This window comes from Mobula birostris, unplaced genomic scaffold (genome assembly GCF_030028105.1).
Source record: "Mobula birostris isolate sMobBir1 unplaced genomic scaffold, sMobBir1.hap1 scaffold_268, whole genome shotgun sequence".
NCBI classification, from domain to species: domain Eukaryota; kingdom Metazoa; phylum Chordata; class Chondrichthyes; order Myliobatiformes; family Myliobatidae; genus Mobula; species Mobula birostris.
Window position 1 is genome coordinate 835,838 of NW_027275732.1, and position 12,767 is coordinate 848,604.

A 12,767-nucleotide genomic window follows, 5' to 3' on the forward strand; every position below is an offset into this window, starting at 1 on the left:
TGATCTTCCCACAAGGGAATTGGTGCCACCTCTTTGCTTTCTCCCCTCCCTCTGAGGTTTCTCCAAAACCTGAGACAGCTGGTGGTGTACTGGCATCAGCACTGGACCTAGAGGCCAACAGTCCCGGGCTCCATCTCTGTTGGGTTGAGCGCTGAGCTAGCATTAAACAGACAGACAAATGCGCCCGATGCACAACAAGGCACGCAAAGGAACAACTGAGAGACCTGTGCACCAGATTCTGGGTGGAAGGTGTGCATGAGAATGGGTGAACCTGAAACTGGAAGGAACTGACTGGTTGCCTGCCCAAACCCAAGCACCATGACTGTCACTGGCATCACATGAACTTGCTCTGGGCATCTAGGTTCATTGTTAAGCATGGTCAGAGTCTTTTATTTTGAAGAACAAATAAACCCCAAATCCATACCTGGGTCACTGCGTATACTGTTTAAATCGAGGGCCTGCTGAGATCCATCGTAACGCTTACTCATGCATTGCTGTAAAACAGATGGGTTGCACCGGATTATTGCCTTGGAACATAGAAGGAGCCCAATACTGCCTCTCAAAGCAATTCTTTCATGCAAATTGTCTCACACATACACATCTCCATCTGGTATGGGAGCAGACGACCATCGGACCTGAAGTCCCTACAAAAGACTGAGGACAGCGGAGAGGATCATAGGGGCCTCCCTATACTATCCATCGAAGACATTTATCAGGAGCGCTGCATACGCAAGGCTTTTAGTGCTACTAAGGATCCCACCCATCCATCCAGCATCCTCTTTGACTTTCTACCATCAGGCAGGAGACTCTGATACATTAAAAACAAGAACAGCCAGGATGAGAAACAGTTTCTTCCCTCAGGCCATTAGGTGTGTGAACTCCCTGCCACATTGCCTTCGAAGTGTCACTAGTAAATCTGTTCCGTACCTGACCATATTTAATATTAATGCACTTTAGTTTGTTGTTTATGAGTGATTCATCTGCAGATTTTATCCTTACCTTCATAAGTTACTGTGCCCTGGTTCGGAGAAATGTTGTCTCATTTCTATATACAATATACACTATATACATGTATATAGTTACAATAACATATACGATAACCATATATAGTTAAATGATAATAAACTTGACTTGGCATGACACAGAGTGCCCTAATTTTCCCCGTAACCTATTCTTCCCCCTCATTTCAAAGTTCAAAGTAAATTTATTATCAATGTACACCTATGTCACCATCTACAACCCTGAGAATCATTTTCTTGCGGGCATTTGCAGTAAATACTAGAAACACAATCGAATCAGTGAAAGACCACACCCAACAGGACAAACAGCCAGCGTACACGAGAAAAAAACTGTGCAAATACAAAAAGAAAAAGTAGTAATAAATAAATAAGCAATAAATATTGAGATGCAACTTTGCAACTGAGTCCATAGCCTCCAGAGTCACAAGTTAATGCAAACATACATCTGATTGTGACTCTGCCATCATCTCTACGTGTTAGGGACGACTTTTAAAGACCATTTGGTTCAACACCTACATAAATTTAGTGACTTGGAGGAAACCAGAGAACCCGTAGAAAACCTTGTCTTCACACACAGACAATACCAGAGGTCAGCACTGGACCGAAGTTGCATCTGTCAGCTACACCGCTGAGCTACTGCCCCCCAGACAAAGGAGAATTACACTGCAACCTATGTACAAATTGATCAATGTTTGCCGATAAAACAGACCTCTTGACAGTATCAGTTGATGATGTGATGAGATGGAACACACTTGTCCTTCTTCATAGCAGTCCGTTCTACAGCAAACACACATAACTGACAGGTATACAGTACTGCGCAAAAGTGTCAGGCACATATATATCACCAGGGTGCCGAAGACTTTAGCACAGCACTGTATTTGTCAACGTGGAGTGGACAGCAAGTTTGTCAATCTGGTGGGAGCAAAAGATGTTGGGAATGGTGAGGGTGGAGCACCGTGGGAGGGGTGTGGGACAGGTGGCAAAGGAGGAGTATCTGGGACGGGTGCAGACACACCCAGTCCTGAGACACCAGACAAGGTCATTTGATTCCAAACAATTGGTTTATTGATCATTACAGAATGTCTCTCTGGTGCTTCCCGCTCCCTCCCCTCTCCCCAACCATGATTCCCCTCTCCCTGCCCCCTTCCCATTCTCAGACCACAACAGAGACCCATATCAGAATCAGGCTTATCATCACTCACATATGTCATGACATTTGTTTTTTTTTGAAGTAATACATAAAATTATTGCAATACTGTGCAAAAGTCTTGGGCACTCTATCTATATAGATTTGTACAGCAGAGGAAGAAAAATTTTCTCCTGGTGTACAGAAGGCACACAAATTTAACTTTAATTCATTCTTGGTTGCCCTACAGCACCAAGGTCTATGGTTAATACTGCTGGCAGCCACCGATGCCTGGGAAGGGCAATGCATTCATGAAATAACAGATACACTTCAAGTGTAATGTATTATCTGCTGAGCATTTCAGTGGATGTAATTGACAGGATTCACACCCGATTCACCTGCTACCCAACCGCCCCACAATTCATTCTTGTTTCATCTTCCAGCTATCGCTAGTTTTAGAAACTGCTTCACACCGATTTGTCAAATTTAATTGGGGAAATTAAACTTATTCTGTGCACTTTTGGTTGCCTACCTACAGGAGAGATGCAAATAAGGTTGAAAAAGTACAGAGAAAATTTACAAGGATGTTGTCAGGTCTGGAGGACATGAGTGATAAGGAAAGATTGAGTAGGCTAGGACTGTATTCCTTGGAACATAGACGAATGAGAGGAGTTTTGATAGAGGTATACAAAATTATGAGGGTATAGGTAGGGTACATGCAAGCGGGCTTTTTCCACTGAGGTTGAGTGAGACTACAACTAGAGGTCATAGGTTAAGGGTGAAAGGTGAAATATTTAAGCGGAAATGTCTAACTCATGTGGAATGTGGAATGAGCTGCCAGTGGAAGTGGTAGAAGTAGAGTCGATTTCAGTATTTAGGAGAAATTTGGATAGGTGCATGGATGGTCCAGATGGGAGGAGGCAGGTTAACTGGTTTCAAACAGACTAGATGGGCTGAAGGGCCTGCTTCTGAGCTATAATTTTCTGTTCCTCTACAAAACCTCCCAGCTAAAACTGTTGTGTACTTTATAAATTAATCTCTCTCAGAAATTACCATTTCATAGCAACTGTGAAAATGCAATTCAAACCAAAGTCACACACAAACTGGTGGAGGAACTCGGCAGGTCAGGCAGCATCTATGAAGAGGAATAAAGAGCCGATGTTCCTGGTTCAAAAGGAGGGGAAGAAGCCAGAAAAAGTGGTGGGGGAAGGGAAGGAGTACAACACGCACCACCGTCTCCTTCCCCCCTTCCTTCCAAGTCTTGATGATGGGCCGTGCCCTGAAACGTTGTCCGTTTATTCATTCCCATGCTGAGTTCCTCCAGCATTGTGTGTGTGTGTGTGTGTGTGTGTGTTGCTCTGGATTTCCAGCAACTGCAGAACTTTTATCAAACGGAAGTCAGAGAGGACTGCACCTTGTTGTTGCGAAGTTTGAGCCAGTCAGCCTCTCAGACATATTCCACAATCCAGTTAGTTCATCAGTGACCTTATTTGTCTACTCCTCCTGATCAGCTCACCGCGACAGATCCAAAATCTCTGCTTTTTGAATGTCGACCCCTGCCAGTGAAAATGTTCTTCCCCCACCAAATTTTCAGCACTTCCTTTCAACACAGGAGGGGTCCATTTGGCCCATCGGGTCTATGTGGGCCCTGAAGGCAATTCCATTCTCCCCAACTAATGCCCCACATGACCCCTTCTCCCCATGATCTTTGTCATATATAGATCAACACGGAGTGAGCTGAACTGTTTACATTAAAAACTAACACACACAAGGGTGTGCTGGGGGCAGCCAAGTGTGGCTGACATTCTGGGGTGCCAACCTAGCATACCCACAATGCTTGGCAGAGCAACACAGGGCACAAGCAGCAATAAAACAGCAGTAAATACAAGCAACATACACACAAAATGCTGGAGGAACTCAGCAGGCCAGGCAGCATCTGTGGAAATTAACAAACAGTCAACGTTTTGGCAGCGACCCTTCTTCAGGACTGGAAAGGAAGAGGGAAGGCAGCAGAATAAAATGGGTGGGGTGAGGGAGAATGAGGATAGCTTGAAGATGAGAGGTAAAATCAAGACCCATTCCTTCCACCCACACACTCAGTCCTTTAACCCCAGGACAATCCCATTAACTTCCCTCAGATTCCACCACCACCTTATCCTCAGGGAAATTCACAGTAGTCAATTCATCTAGCAAGCCTCATGTCTATGGGATGACACTGCAGCACCCTGGGGAAAGCTGCTCGGTTATAGGGAGAATGTGCACGTTCCACACAGAAACCCAGATCGAACCTGGGTCACTGGAGTCGAGAGGCGGTGACCTGGCTCGCTGCACTAATCTGCCCACCTCTTTGTACCTCCAGATATGAGAGGAATCCCAGACTGTCTGCACTATCCACTTCAATTCAGTTCCTCAACTCTTGTACATCTTCTCCACATCTTTACAAAGCCTGACCATCTTCACTCAAGCATAGTTTTCAGGACAAAGCAATACTTCAACCAAGTTCTGACGCGAAGATTCAATCCAAAATGACAACAACCTCGACTTCCCTCCCCACAGACGCTGCTCAAATTGTTCACTTTCATTAGCAGATTGCTTGATACCCCAACCAAGGTCTAAACTGTACTGAAAAATCCTCCCTGCAATCTACGTTCACGCTGACTACAGATTACCTGAAACAGAAACCAGTGGATAAAACCATAAGACATAGTAGCAGAAATAGGCCATTCAGCCCGTCGAGACTGCTCTGCCATTCCATCATGGCTGATTAATTGTCCCCCTCAACCCCACTTGTCCGCTTTCTCCCCATAATCTTTGACACAGCGACACGAATCCAAGAACCTCTCGCTCTCCTCTGCGTTTGCCTCCATTTGTCAATCTTCGACTCTAATCGGCAAGAGATGTAGTCGATCATGGCCCCACATCTTGTCTCTGCGCTTCTCCTCGTGGTAGCTTGTGCTCGCGTTTCTCTCCTGGAGTTTCTCGGGGCCAGCAGGACGCGAGCTTACTTGACTGAACTACAGACTGTAAGTCCCAGGCTCCAACAGTTTCAAAAACAAAATTAAGATAAAAAGAATAACTAGATCTAGAAAAACTGAAATGATTGACTATCTGGAAAACGTCGCCTGAGGAGCTGCTGTTTGCTGGTGCCATATTAAACGAAACTCGCTCTCCTCAGCCATCTATAAATTCGAATCCCAAGGGCTCCTCAGCAGGCCACAAAGTGTCTTACCCTTATGTGCTCTATTTCTTCTGCCTTGAGCTCATTTGCAATGGAAGGTGGTGGGTTTGACTGGTCTATCAGGATCGCAATCTGTAAAAGAAGAGAAATACACCATTTTTACAAGTTGGGACCAAGTTTCATTTGCATTAATATGGCATCTTTCACAACTATCAGATGAGACATAGGAGCAAAATTAGGTTGTTCTGCCCATCGAGTCTATCCCATAATTCTATCATGGCTGATATATTACCTCTCAACCTCATTCTCCTGCCGTCTCCCCATAACCTTTGACACCCTGATTAACCTTAAAGCTCTGCCTTTAATACACCCAATAGCTCTGCCTCCAGAGCAGTGTGTGGCAAAGAATTCCACAGATTAACCACCCTCTGGTCCTAGACTCCCCCACTATAGGAAACATCCTCTCCACATCCACTCTATCTGTGTCCTCTGGTCCTAGACTCCCCCACTATAGGAAACATCCTCTCCACATCCACTCTATCTGTGTCCTCTGGTCCTAGACTCCCCCACTATAGGAAACATCCTCTCCACATCCACTCTATCTGTGTCCTCTGGTCCTAGACTCCCCCACTATAGGAAACATCCTCTCCACATCCACTCTATCTGTGCCCTCTGGTCCTAGACTCCCCCACTATAGGAAACATCCTCTCCACATCCACTCTAACTGTGTCCTCTGGTCCTAGACTCCCCCACTCTAGGAAACATCCTCTCCACATCCACTGCACCTAAGCCTATCAATATTCAATAGACTTCAATAAGCTCCCCCCTCGTTCTTCTGAACTCCACTGAGTACTGGCCCAGAGCATGGCACTGTACTGCTGTCACAAAAAATAAAAAATAAAAAAAACAATTAGTGACATCTGAGCGTTGATAAACCTGATTCTGGTTGAAAGGCCTAGAGAGTGAAGATGTGGAAAGGATGTTTTCCATGTGGGAGAGTTGAGGACAAGATGACACAGCCTCAGGATAGAGGGCTTCTGCTTAAAACAGAAAGGCGGAGAATTGATTTAGCCAGAGGGTGATGAATTTGTGGAGGCAAGCTCGTTGGGTGTATTTAAGGCAGAGCTTGATAGGTTCTTGGTTGGACATGGAATCAAAGGTTACAGGGAGAAGGATCAGCCATGATTGAATGGGCCAAATGGTCTAATTCTGCTGGAATGTCTTATGGTCTCTATTGTGGACTGAGAGTGGGAGGGGGGCAGGGAGAGGGGAATCATGGCTGGGAAAAGGGGAAGGGAGAGGGAAGCACCAGAGAGACATTCTGTAAAGATCAATAAACCAATTGTTTGGAGTCAGACTACCTTGCCTGGTGTCTCTGGGCTGGGTGTGTCTGCACCCATGCCATCCACCCCCCCCCCCCACCCCGGCTCTCCTCTGCCCCTGCGGCGCCCCACCCTCACCATTCTCAACATCCTTTGCTCCTGCCACATTTACAAACTTTGCTCTCCCCTCCACGTTGACAAACACAGTACTGTGCAAAGGTCTTAGGCACCCCAGCTCTATGTCACATGGTGACATAGATGTACTTTGATAATAAATTTACGTTGAACTTTGAGATATTGTTATTGTGAGAAACACATAAAGCCAGTCACCCGGTAAGAATCTTTGCCAGTAATCTTCCTGGATATTTGTCTCAAAGCACTTGCTGCTGTAGAATCTTCCACAAAGAAGACCGCCCGGTTACCATCATAATGGAACTGTCAAACACAAAAATTACCACTGAGAAATAATGCAATTCAATCCATCCCGCACAGTGAGTCCTAAATGACAGAAGCGCCTGGCACAAAGTGGGCTCCTTACAAATTACATTCTGTTGCTTTGCCAAAGGCGATCGATCTACGGCCATCAGAGGTTGAGGCAGTGCATGCCAGCTAACAATGTTATGATAATATAATTCCCCTCCGCTATCAGATTTCTGAACAGAGAGTGAACTATAGGCATCGTTAGTCTCATGAGACCGTGGATTTGCGCCTTGGAAGGTTTCCAGGGCGCAGGCCTGAGCAAGGTTGTATGGAAGACTGGCGTTGCCCATGTTGCAAGTCTCCCCTCTCCACGACATCGATGTTGCCCAAGGAAAGGGCACTAGGACCCATACAGCTTGGCACTGGTGTCGTCACAGAGCAACGTGTGGTTAAGTGCCTTGCTCAAGGACACAACACGCTGCCTCAGCTGAGGCTCAAACTAGCGACCTTCAGGTTACTAGACCGACGCCTTAACCACTTGGCCACGCGCCAACACAATACCACACCATTTTTATTCTCTTTTTGCAGTAATTTAATTCGATTCATTAATTACAGGGGATTTCAGTTGATTGGGACACATCCAGACCAGCACGTTTTGGCCCAATTAAGTGACTGCCCCAATTAGCCGAAGTTTCATGGAGCCAGTTAAAAAGGTGTGTAAAAAGACAAACTGAGTAACAGATTTAAATGAAACACAGAACAAATTCGAACACTACCAATAGTACTACAGTATAAAGCTGTGTGTTACTTCCTAATAGTTATCACTGCCATGTTCTTTTGGTTGACTGTAAATGAACAAAGTCAGTGCAGATAATGGACTGCCTTCATACAATACTTTCAACAAATGCATCTTGCAAATTTTCACTTTCAATAGTCAGGGTGACTCTCGACACCTTAAATCTTACAGAGCTCCTGACTTGAGGTGGTGAAATAGTTTCATTTCCCCTCTTGGCCCTTCCTGGCGTCTCTGAGCCCCAATGCTGGAAGTGAGCAAACAGTTCGGAATTGCCTCAGTGCTTATCCCTCGCCAACTATCAGCGACAAAAACCGCTGCTTCTGTAACCCGGACACACGCCGGCAACACTATCTGAAAACGGTTTGCTCTGAGCATGGTGCAGTATCTAACGGCCACACAACAGCGCACGTCTGCTGCTAGTGAGAACCTGTTTGGCAACAGTCCCCTGCCCAAGTCAAACAACACATCATCCTGAGTAAACGAAGGGAATCCTGGCTATTTTATCCATTAGTTTTTGTTCTTTAAGAGTTGTCCCAAATAAGTGGCTGCCCCAATTAACTGGAATCCACTGTATATTTCCCATTGTAATTTAGAGTTTTTCCATGCACTGTACTGCTGTCATTAAACAACTAATTTCATTGACACAAGTTCATGATATCAAACCTGATTTTGATTAAGATAATTTATTTTTGCTTTACTAAAACAAGCCCACGTTAAAACAACTGTTGAGAAGCCTTGATTCATGTGGGTTCAATTTCAACACTTGAGAAGTTTGGCCACGTACACGGATGGGAGGGATATGGGCGGCTATGGTCTGGGTGCAGGTCGATGAGGCTAGACAGGTTACTGGTTCAGCATGGACTAGATGGGCCGACTGGCCCGTTTCTGTGCTCTTGCATACAGATTAGCACGGTATATTTCCTTTGGCCCACAACGCTGAGCCAACATCATCGGCATATTTTGTTTCTTTTCTTTCCCCTTTATCATTCATCATTCAGATTCTCTCTCATTTTTTTTTGGGCGTGTGCCTGTGTGCGTGCGAGTCTGTGTGTCCGTGATGATGTCTTTTTCATGGCGCGGAGCGAGGGAGAGACTGTGCGACACGCCACTCCTCACACAGACATTTTTGCAGTATTTTCCCTTTATTTTATGAGGTCGAGTTGCGATCTCGACACTCAACCCGGCATGGATGGAAAGCGTACTTGGGAGCCTCCGCTCCCGGGTCCGGCGCCGATGTCGTTGTGCCACCAGCCGGCCCAATTCTCTCTCACTCTAAGAACAGAAGAGAGCTCATTCCGGTTACTGATTGACAGCTGTCAAGTTCAGCTCAAAGAGACAAAGTTAGCTTGTATTGCTCCTAACTAGGTTCCTTACCATTGTTATATCGGGGGGGGGAGGGGGAAGAGGTGGGGTGTTAGTGGTGGTAATGGGGACAAGCTCCCACTACCTATTAAATGCTCCCAATGGCATGCATCTCAAATAGGCTCTGACAATGAAGTCCAGCTCCTGGCCTTCACGTGTGGCTTGGCTACGAAGCCCGGTGGAACCATTTCCACTGACGGGAGGGGCAAAGGCGGGTTACTGGCGCCTTAAAACCCGTCGCTTCGGGCAGACGGGGCTCGGCAGCCGCGGTTGGCAGCTCACCTAGGGGAAGGAAAACTCTGATCTCAAACCTCCACTGCTTTGCGGCTCTGCCCTCTCATGGGGAAGGCTTCGGGAGTAAACCCAGAGGGGAAATCTGGAGCTGGAGTCCCCAAGGCAGTCCCTCATTGAGTCCAGTGCTGGTGCCAAGATGTGTCGGACTCTGCCATTCCTTTAGGCTCATACGCTGCATGGAGAGGGGGAGCCTGCTGCATGGACAACAGCTCACTCTCCATATCGTACTGCCCTGGGTCATGTATCTAGACAGCTGGGGTGCAATATCCATGCCAACTGTTCCTTGCATAAGCAAGAAGGTTCAATACATCTCAAAGGTTATCCTAATTTCAGACTGAGCAATTTAAATAGCCCATTTCTGGATGAATTAGTTGACAAGTAAATGACTGACACTGGGGCAAGTAAATGACTGGCATGGGGTGTCCAGGGAGGGGTAGTACATCTGGAGAAGGGGACTGTCGTGTCACCTTTGGACACTCAGCTCTCACAAGTAGCTGTTTGTACATGACAGCACCACACACCCTGGCCCACTGCTTCGGCAGGCAGGCTGAACCAGCTGAGGGTGGTTGGTGGCCTCATACCCCGGTGAGACAGGGACATGCCTGGTCAAGCATGCATAGTCGGCTCCGGCAGGCTGGGCGGATGAGATCCGACGGCCAAGGAGGTGGCACTGCGACAGGACACGGCACAGAAGACGCCAGGGTCATTCACTGCAACCAAGTAAGAGCCCAATCTGTGACGCGTGTTTGTACCACTGGATCTGGACTGAGTGAAGTGCCCCAACGTAATGGCTTTTCCATTTTTTAAAAACTCTCCACCACAGGTTTTCCGTCATTGCTGGACACGATGGACAACCAGCAAATGGGTAATGTTACATCATCTGCATTGCACTTTCTGACCCATTTCAAATCTGCCAAAAGTACTCATTTATTTATTCAGACACTACACAACACAGAATAGGCCCCCTGAGCTGTGCTGCCCAGCAATCCTCTGACTTAACCCGAGCCCGAGCCTCATCACAGGACAGTTTACAATGACCAGTTCAGCTCCCAAACTTTGGACTGTGGGAAGAGACCCACGCAGTCATGGGGAGAATGTACAGACTCCTTACAGACAGTGGTGGGAATTGAACCCAGGTCACTGGTACCAAAAAGCGTGCTAACCACTACACCACCATATCGCCCTATTGGGATACCATTTCCAGTGATGGTTGAAATGTCCATGTACAGACTCACATTCTGCCGCAGTTCCCAGCCAGTGGCACCAGGAATCACTAATGTTTAAAAGCAGAAGTTTTAATTTTTCACTCCTACCAGTGTTCAGTTATACTGAATCGAGAGCAGTAAAAAAATCTAATGTCACTCCAGCATTTCCTGAACGAGTTGCCATCATCCCTACCTGGACGGGCGTAAACGGAACGGAGGACTTGGCCTCCAAACTTGACAGAAGCCAAGACTTCTCATATGCCTTTCCATGGGGAATCTGAGGAGAGAAAGATCAGTTCTATTTATTTGTACATCAAAACATAGCCAAATGTGTCATATCACAAGGGATTGGTGGAGGAGAAAGAAAGATCAGCTTTATTTGTACATTGAAGCATACAAACGAGTTCTTCACTATGTGCTGGGGGCAGCCCACAAATACTACTGGCGCCAACATACCACGCCTAGAACTCAGTAATCCTAACTAATACGTCTTTGGACTGTGAGAGGAAACCCACGCGGTCATGGGGAGAACGTACAAACTCCTTGCAGAGAGCAGTGGGAATGAACCCTAATCGCTGGCATGCCCCCAATACCGCCAAATGCAGGCAAATGGGACTAACCCACCCTCAGTGGAAAAAGCCTGCTTGGATTAACTTTATAAACTTCTATCGGGTCTTCACTCATCCTCCGCCTCTCCAGAGAAACAATCCAAGTTCTCAAACCTCTCCTTATAACTCATACCCTCTAATGCAGGCGACACCCCGATAAACCTCTTTTGCACTCTTCACATCCTTCATGTCATGAGGAGTACTTGTAATGGAACGTAAAGCCTCCTCATCCTTCATGTAGTGGAACGTATGGCATCCTTTTCATGACAGTTTCTAAGTTTCAAACTGCCCCCGGAGAGGTTGAGACTCTCTAGACTTCACCAGGAAATCTGCTGGGGTTTGTCTCTGGTGCTCCCAATGCGGTCTCCTCTACGTTGGTAAGAAGTGTTGTAAATTGAGGGACACCTACGCTCCACCTGCCAAATGCAGAACTTCCTGGTGGCCTAACGTTTTAAATCCAATTCCCATTCCGCCATGTCGGTCTACGGCCGTCTCTTGTGCCAAGACAAGGCCACCCTCAGGGTGGAGTGCAGCACCTAATATTCCCTCTGGGCAGCCTCCAACCTGATGGCATGAACATTGAGTTCTTTCCAATATAAAAAAAATTCCCTACCGCTCTGCACTTCTTCTATTCCCCACCCTGGCCTCTCACCTCTCTCACCTACTTATCACCTCTCCCTGGTGCCCCTCCTCCTCCCTTTCTCCCACGGTCCGCTCTCCTCTCCCATCAGATTCCTTCCGCTCCAGCCCTTCGCCTTTCCCACCCACCTGGCTTCACCCATCTCCTTCCTCTCCCTCCCCCACCTTTTTATTCTAGCATCTTCTCTCTTCCTTTTCAGATCACAATAAAGGTCTCAGCCCAAAACATCTACTGTTTCTTCATTCCCACAGATGTTGCCTGACCTGCTGAGTTCCTCCAGCATTTTGTGCGTGTTACTTTGGATTTCCAGCATCTGCAGAATCTCACACCATTATTTCTGGATTAGTTGACCAATGAATTAATGATAAGGGCACCACATGTGCAAAAAGGAAAAGTGAATATTTGCACAGATTGAACTGGGGTGCACAAGGGTGTCAGACTGCAACCCCTGCTGCACACTTCTATGTCTCAATCTCCTTCACGAAGGGACTGAGAAGTTACCGCCCATGTGTTTGCATAGGGCAGCGCTCAGGAGTTCAAGTCCTTTCAGGACTTGACCACTTCAAACCACGGATTGCTTGCTGATGGACCAGCTGAACTGCTTTTTTGGTATGGTTACTATTGGCAACGGGGCAGGGATACGTTTCTACCAAAGGTGCTCCTTCCCCTGCTAGCCTGCAGGTCACCCTTGGACAAGGTGTAGCTCCTGCTTAGCCCCCGATCAGGGTGACGTGAAGCCATGGGAGCAGGTGGTGGGTGGTCGTATGAGCAGCCAGTGCAGATCACAAGTCCTGGTT

At 46.9% G+C, this 12,767-nt stretch overlaps 1 protein-coding gene across 2 annotated transcripts in view; it reads right to left on the minus strand.

Moving 5' to 3' along the window:
• Positions 1–12,767, minus strand: part of LOC140192806 (nuclear RNA export factor 1-like) — an 86,060-nt gene that overhangs the window by 34,234 nt on the left and 39,059 nt on the right. For both annotated transcript variants that reach the window (XM_072250283.1, XM_072250284.1), the window contains 4 exons: positions 10,916–10,999; positions 6,976–7,080; positions 5,375–5,455; positions 425–494 (listed from right to left, as the gene is read on the minus strand). In XM_072250283.1, the coding sequence (XP_072106384.1) occupies positions 425–494; positions 5,375–5,455; positions 6,976–7,080; positions 10,916–10,999 (340 nt within the window). The remainder of the gene's footprint in view (positions 1–424; positions 495–5,374; positions 5,456–6,975; positions 7,081–10,915; positions 11,000–12,767) is intronic.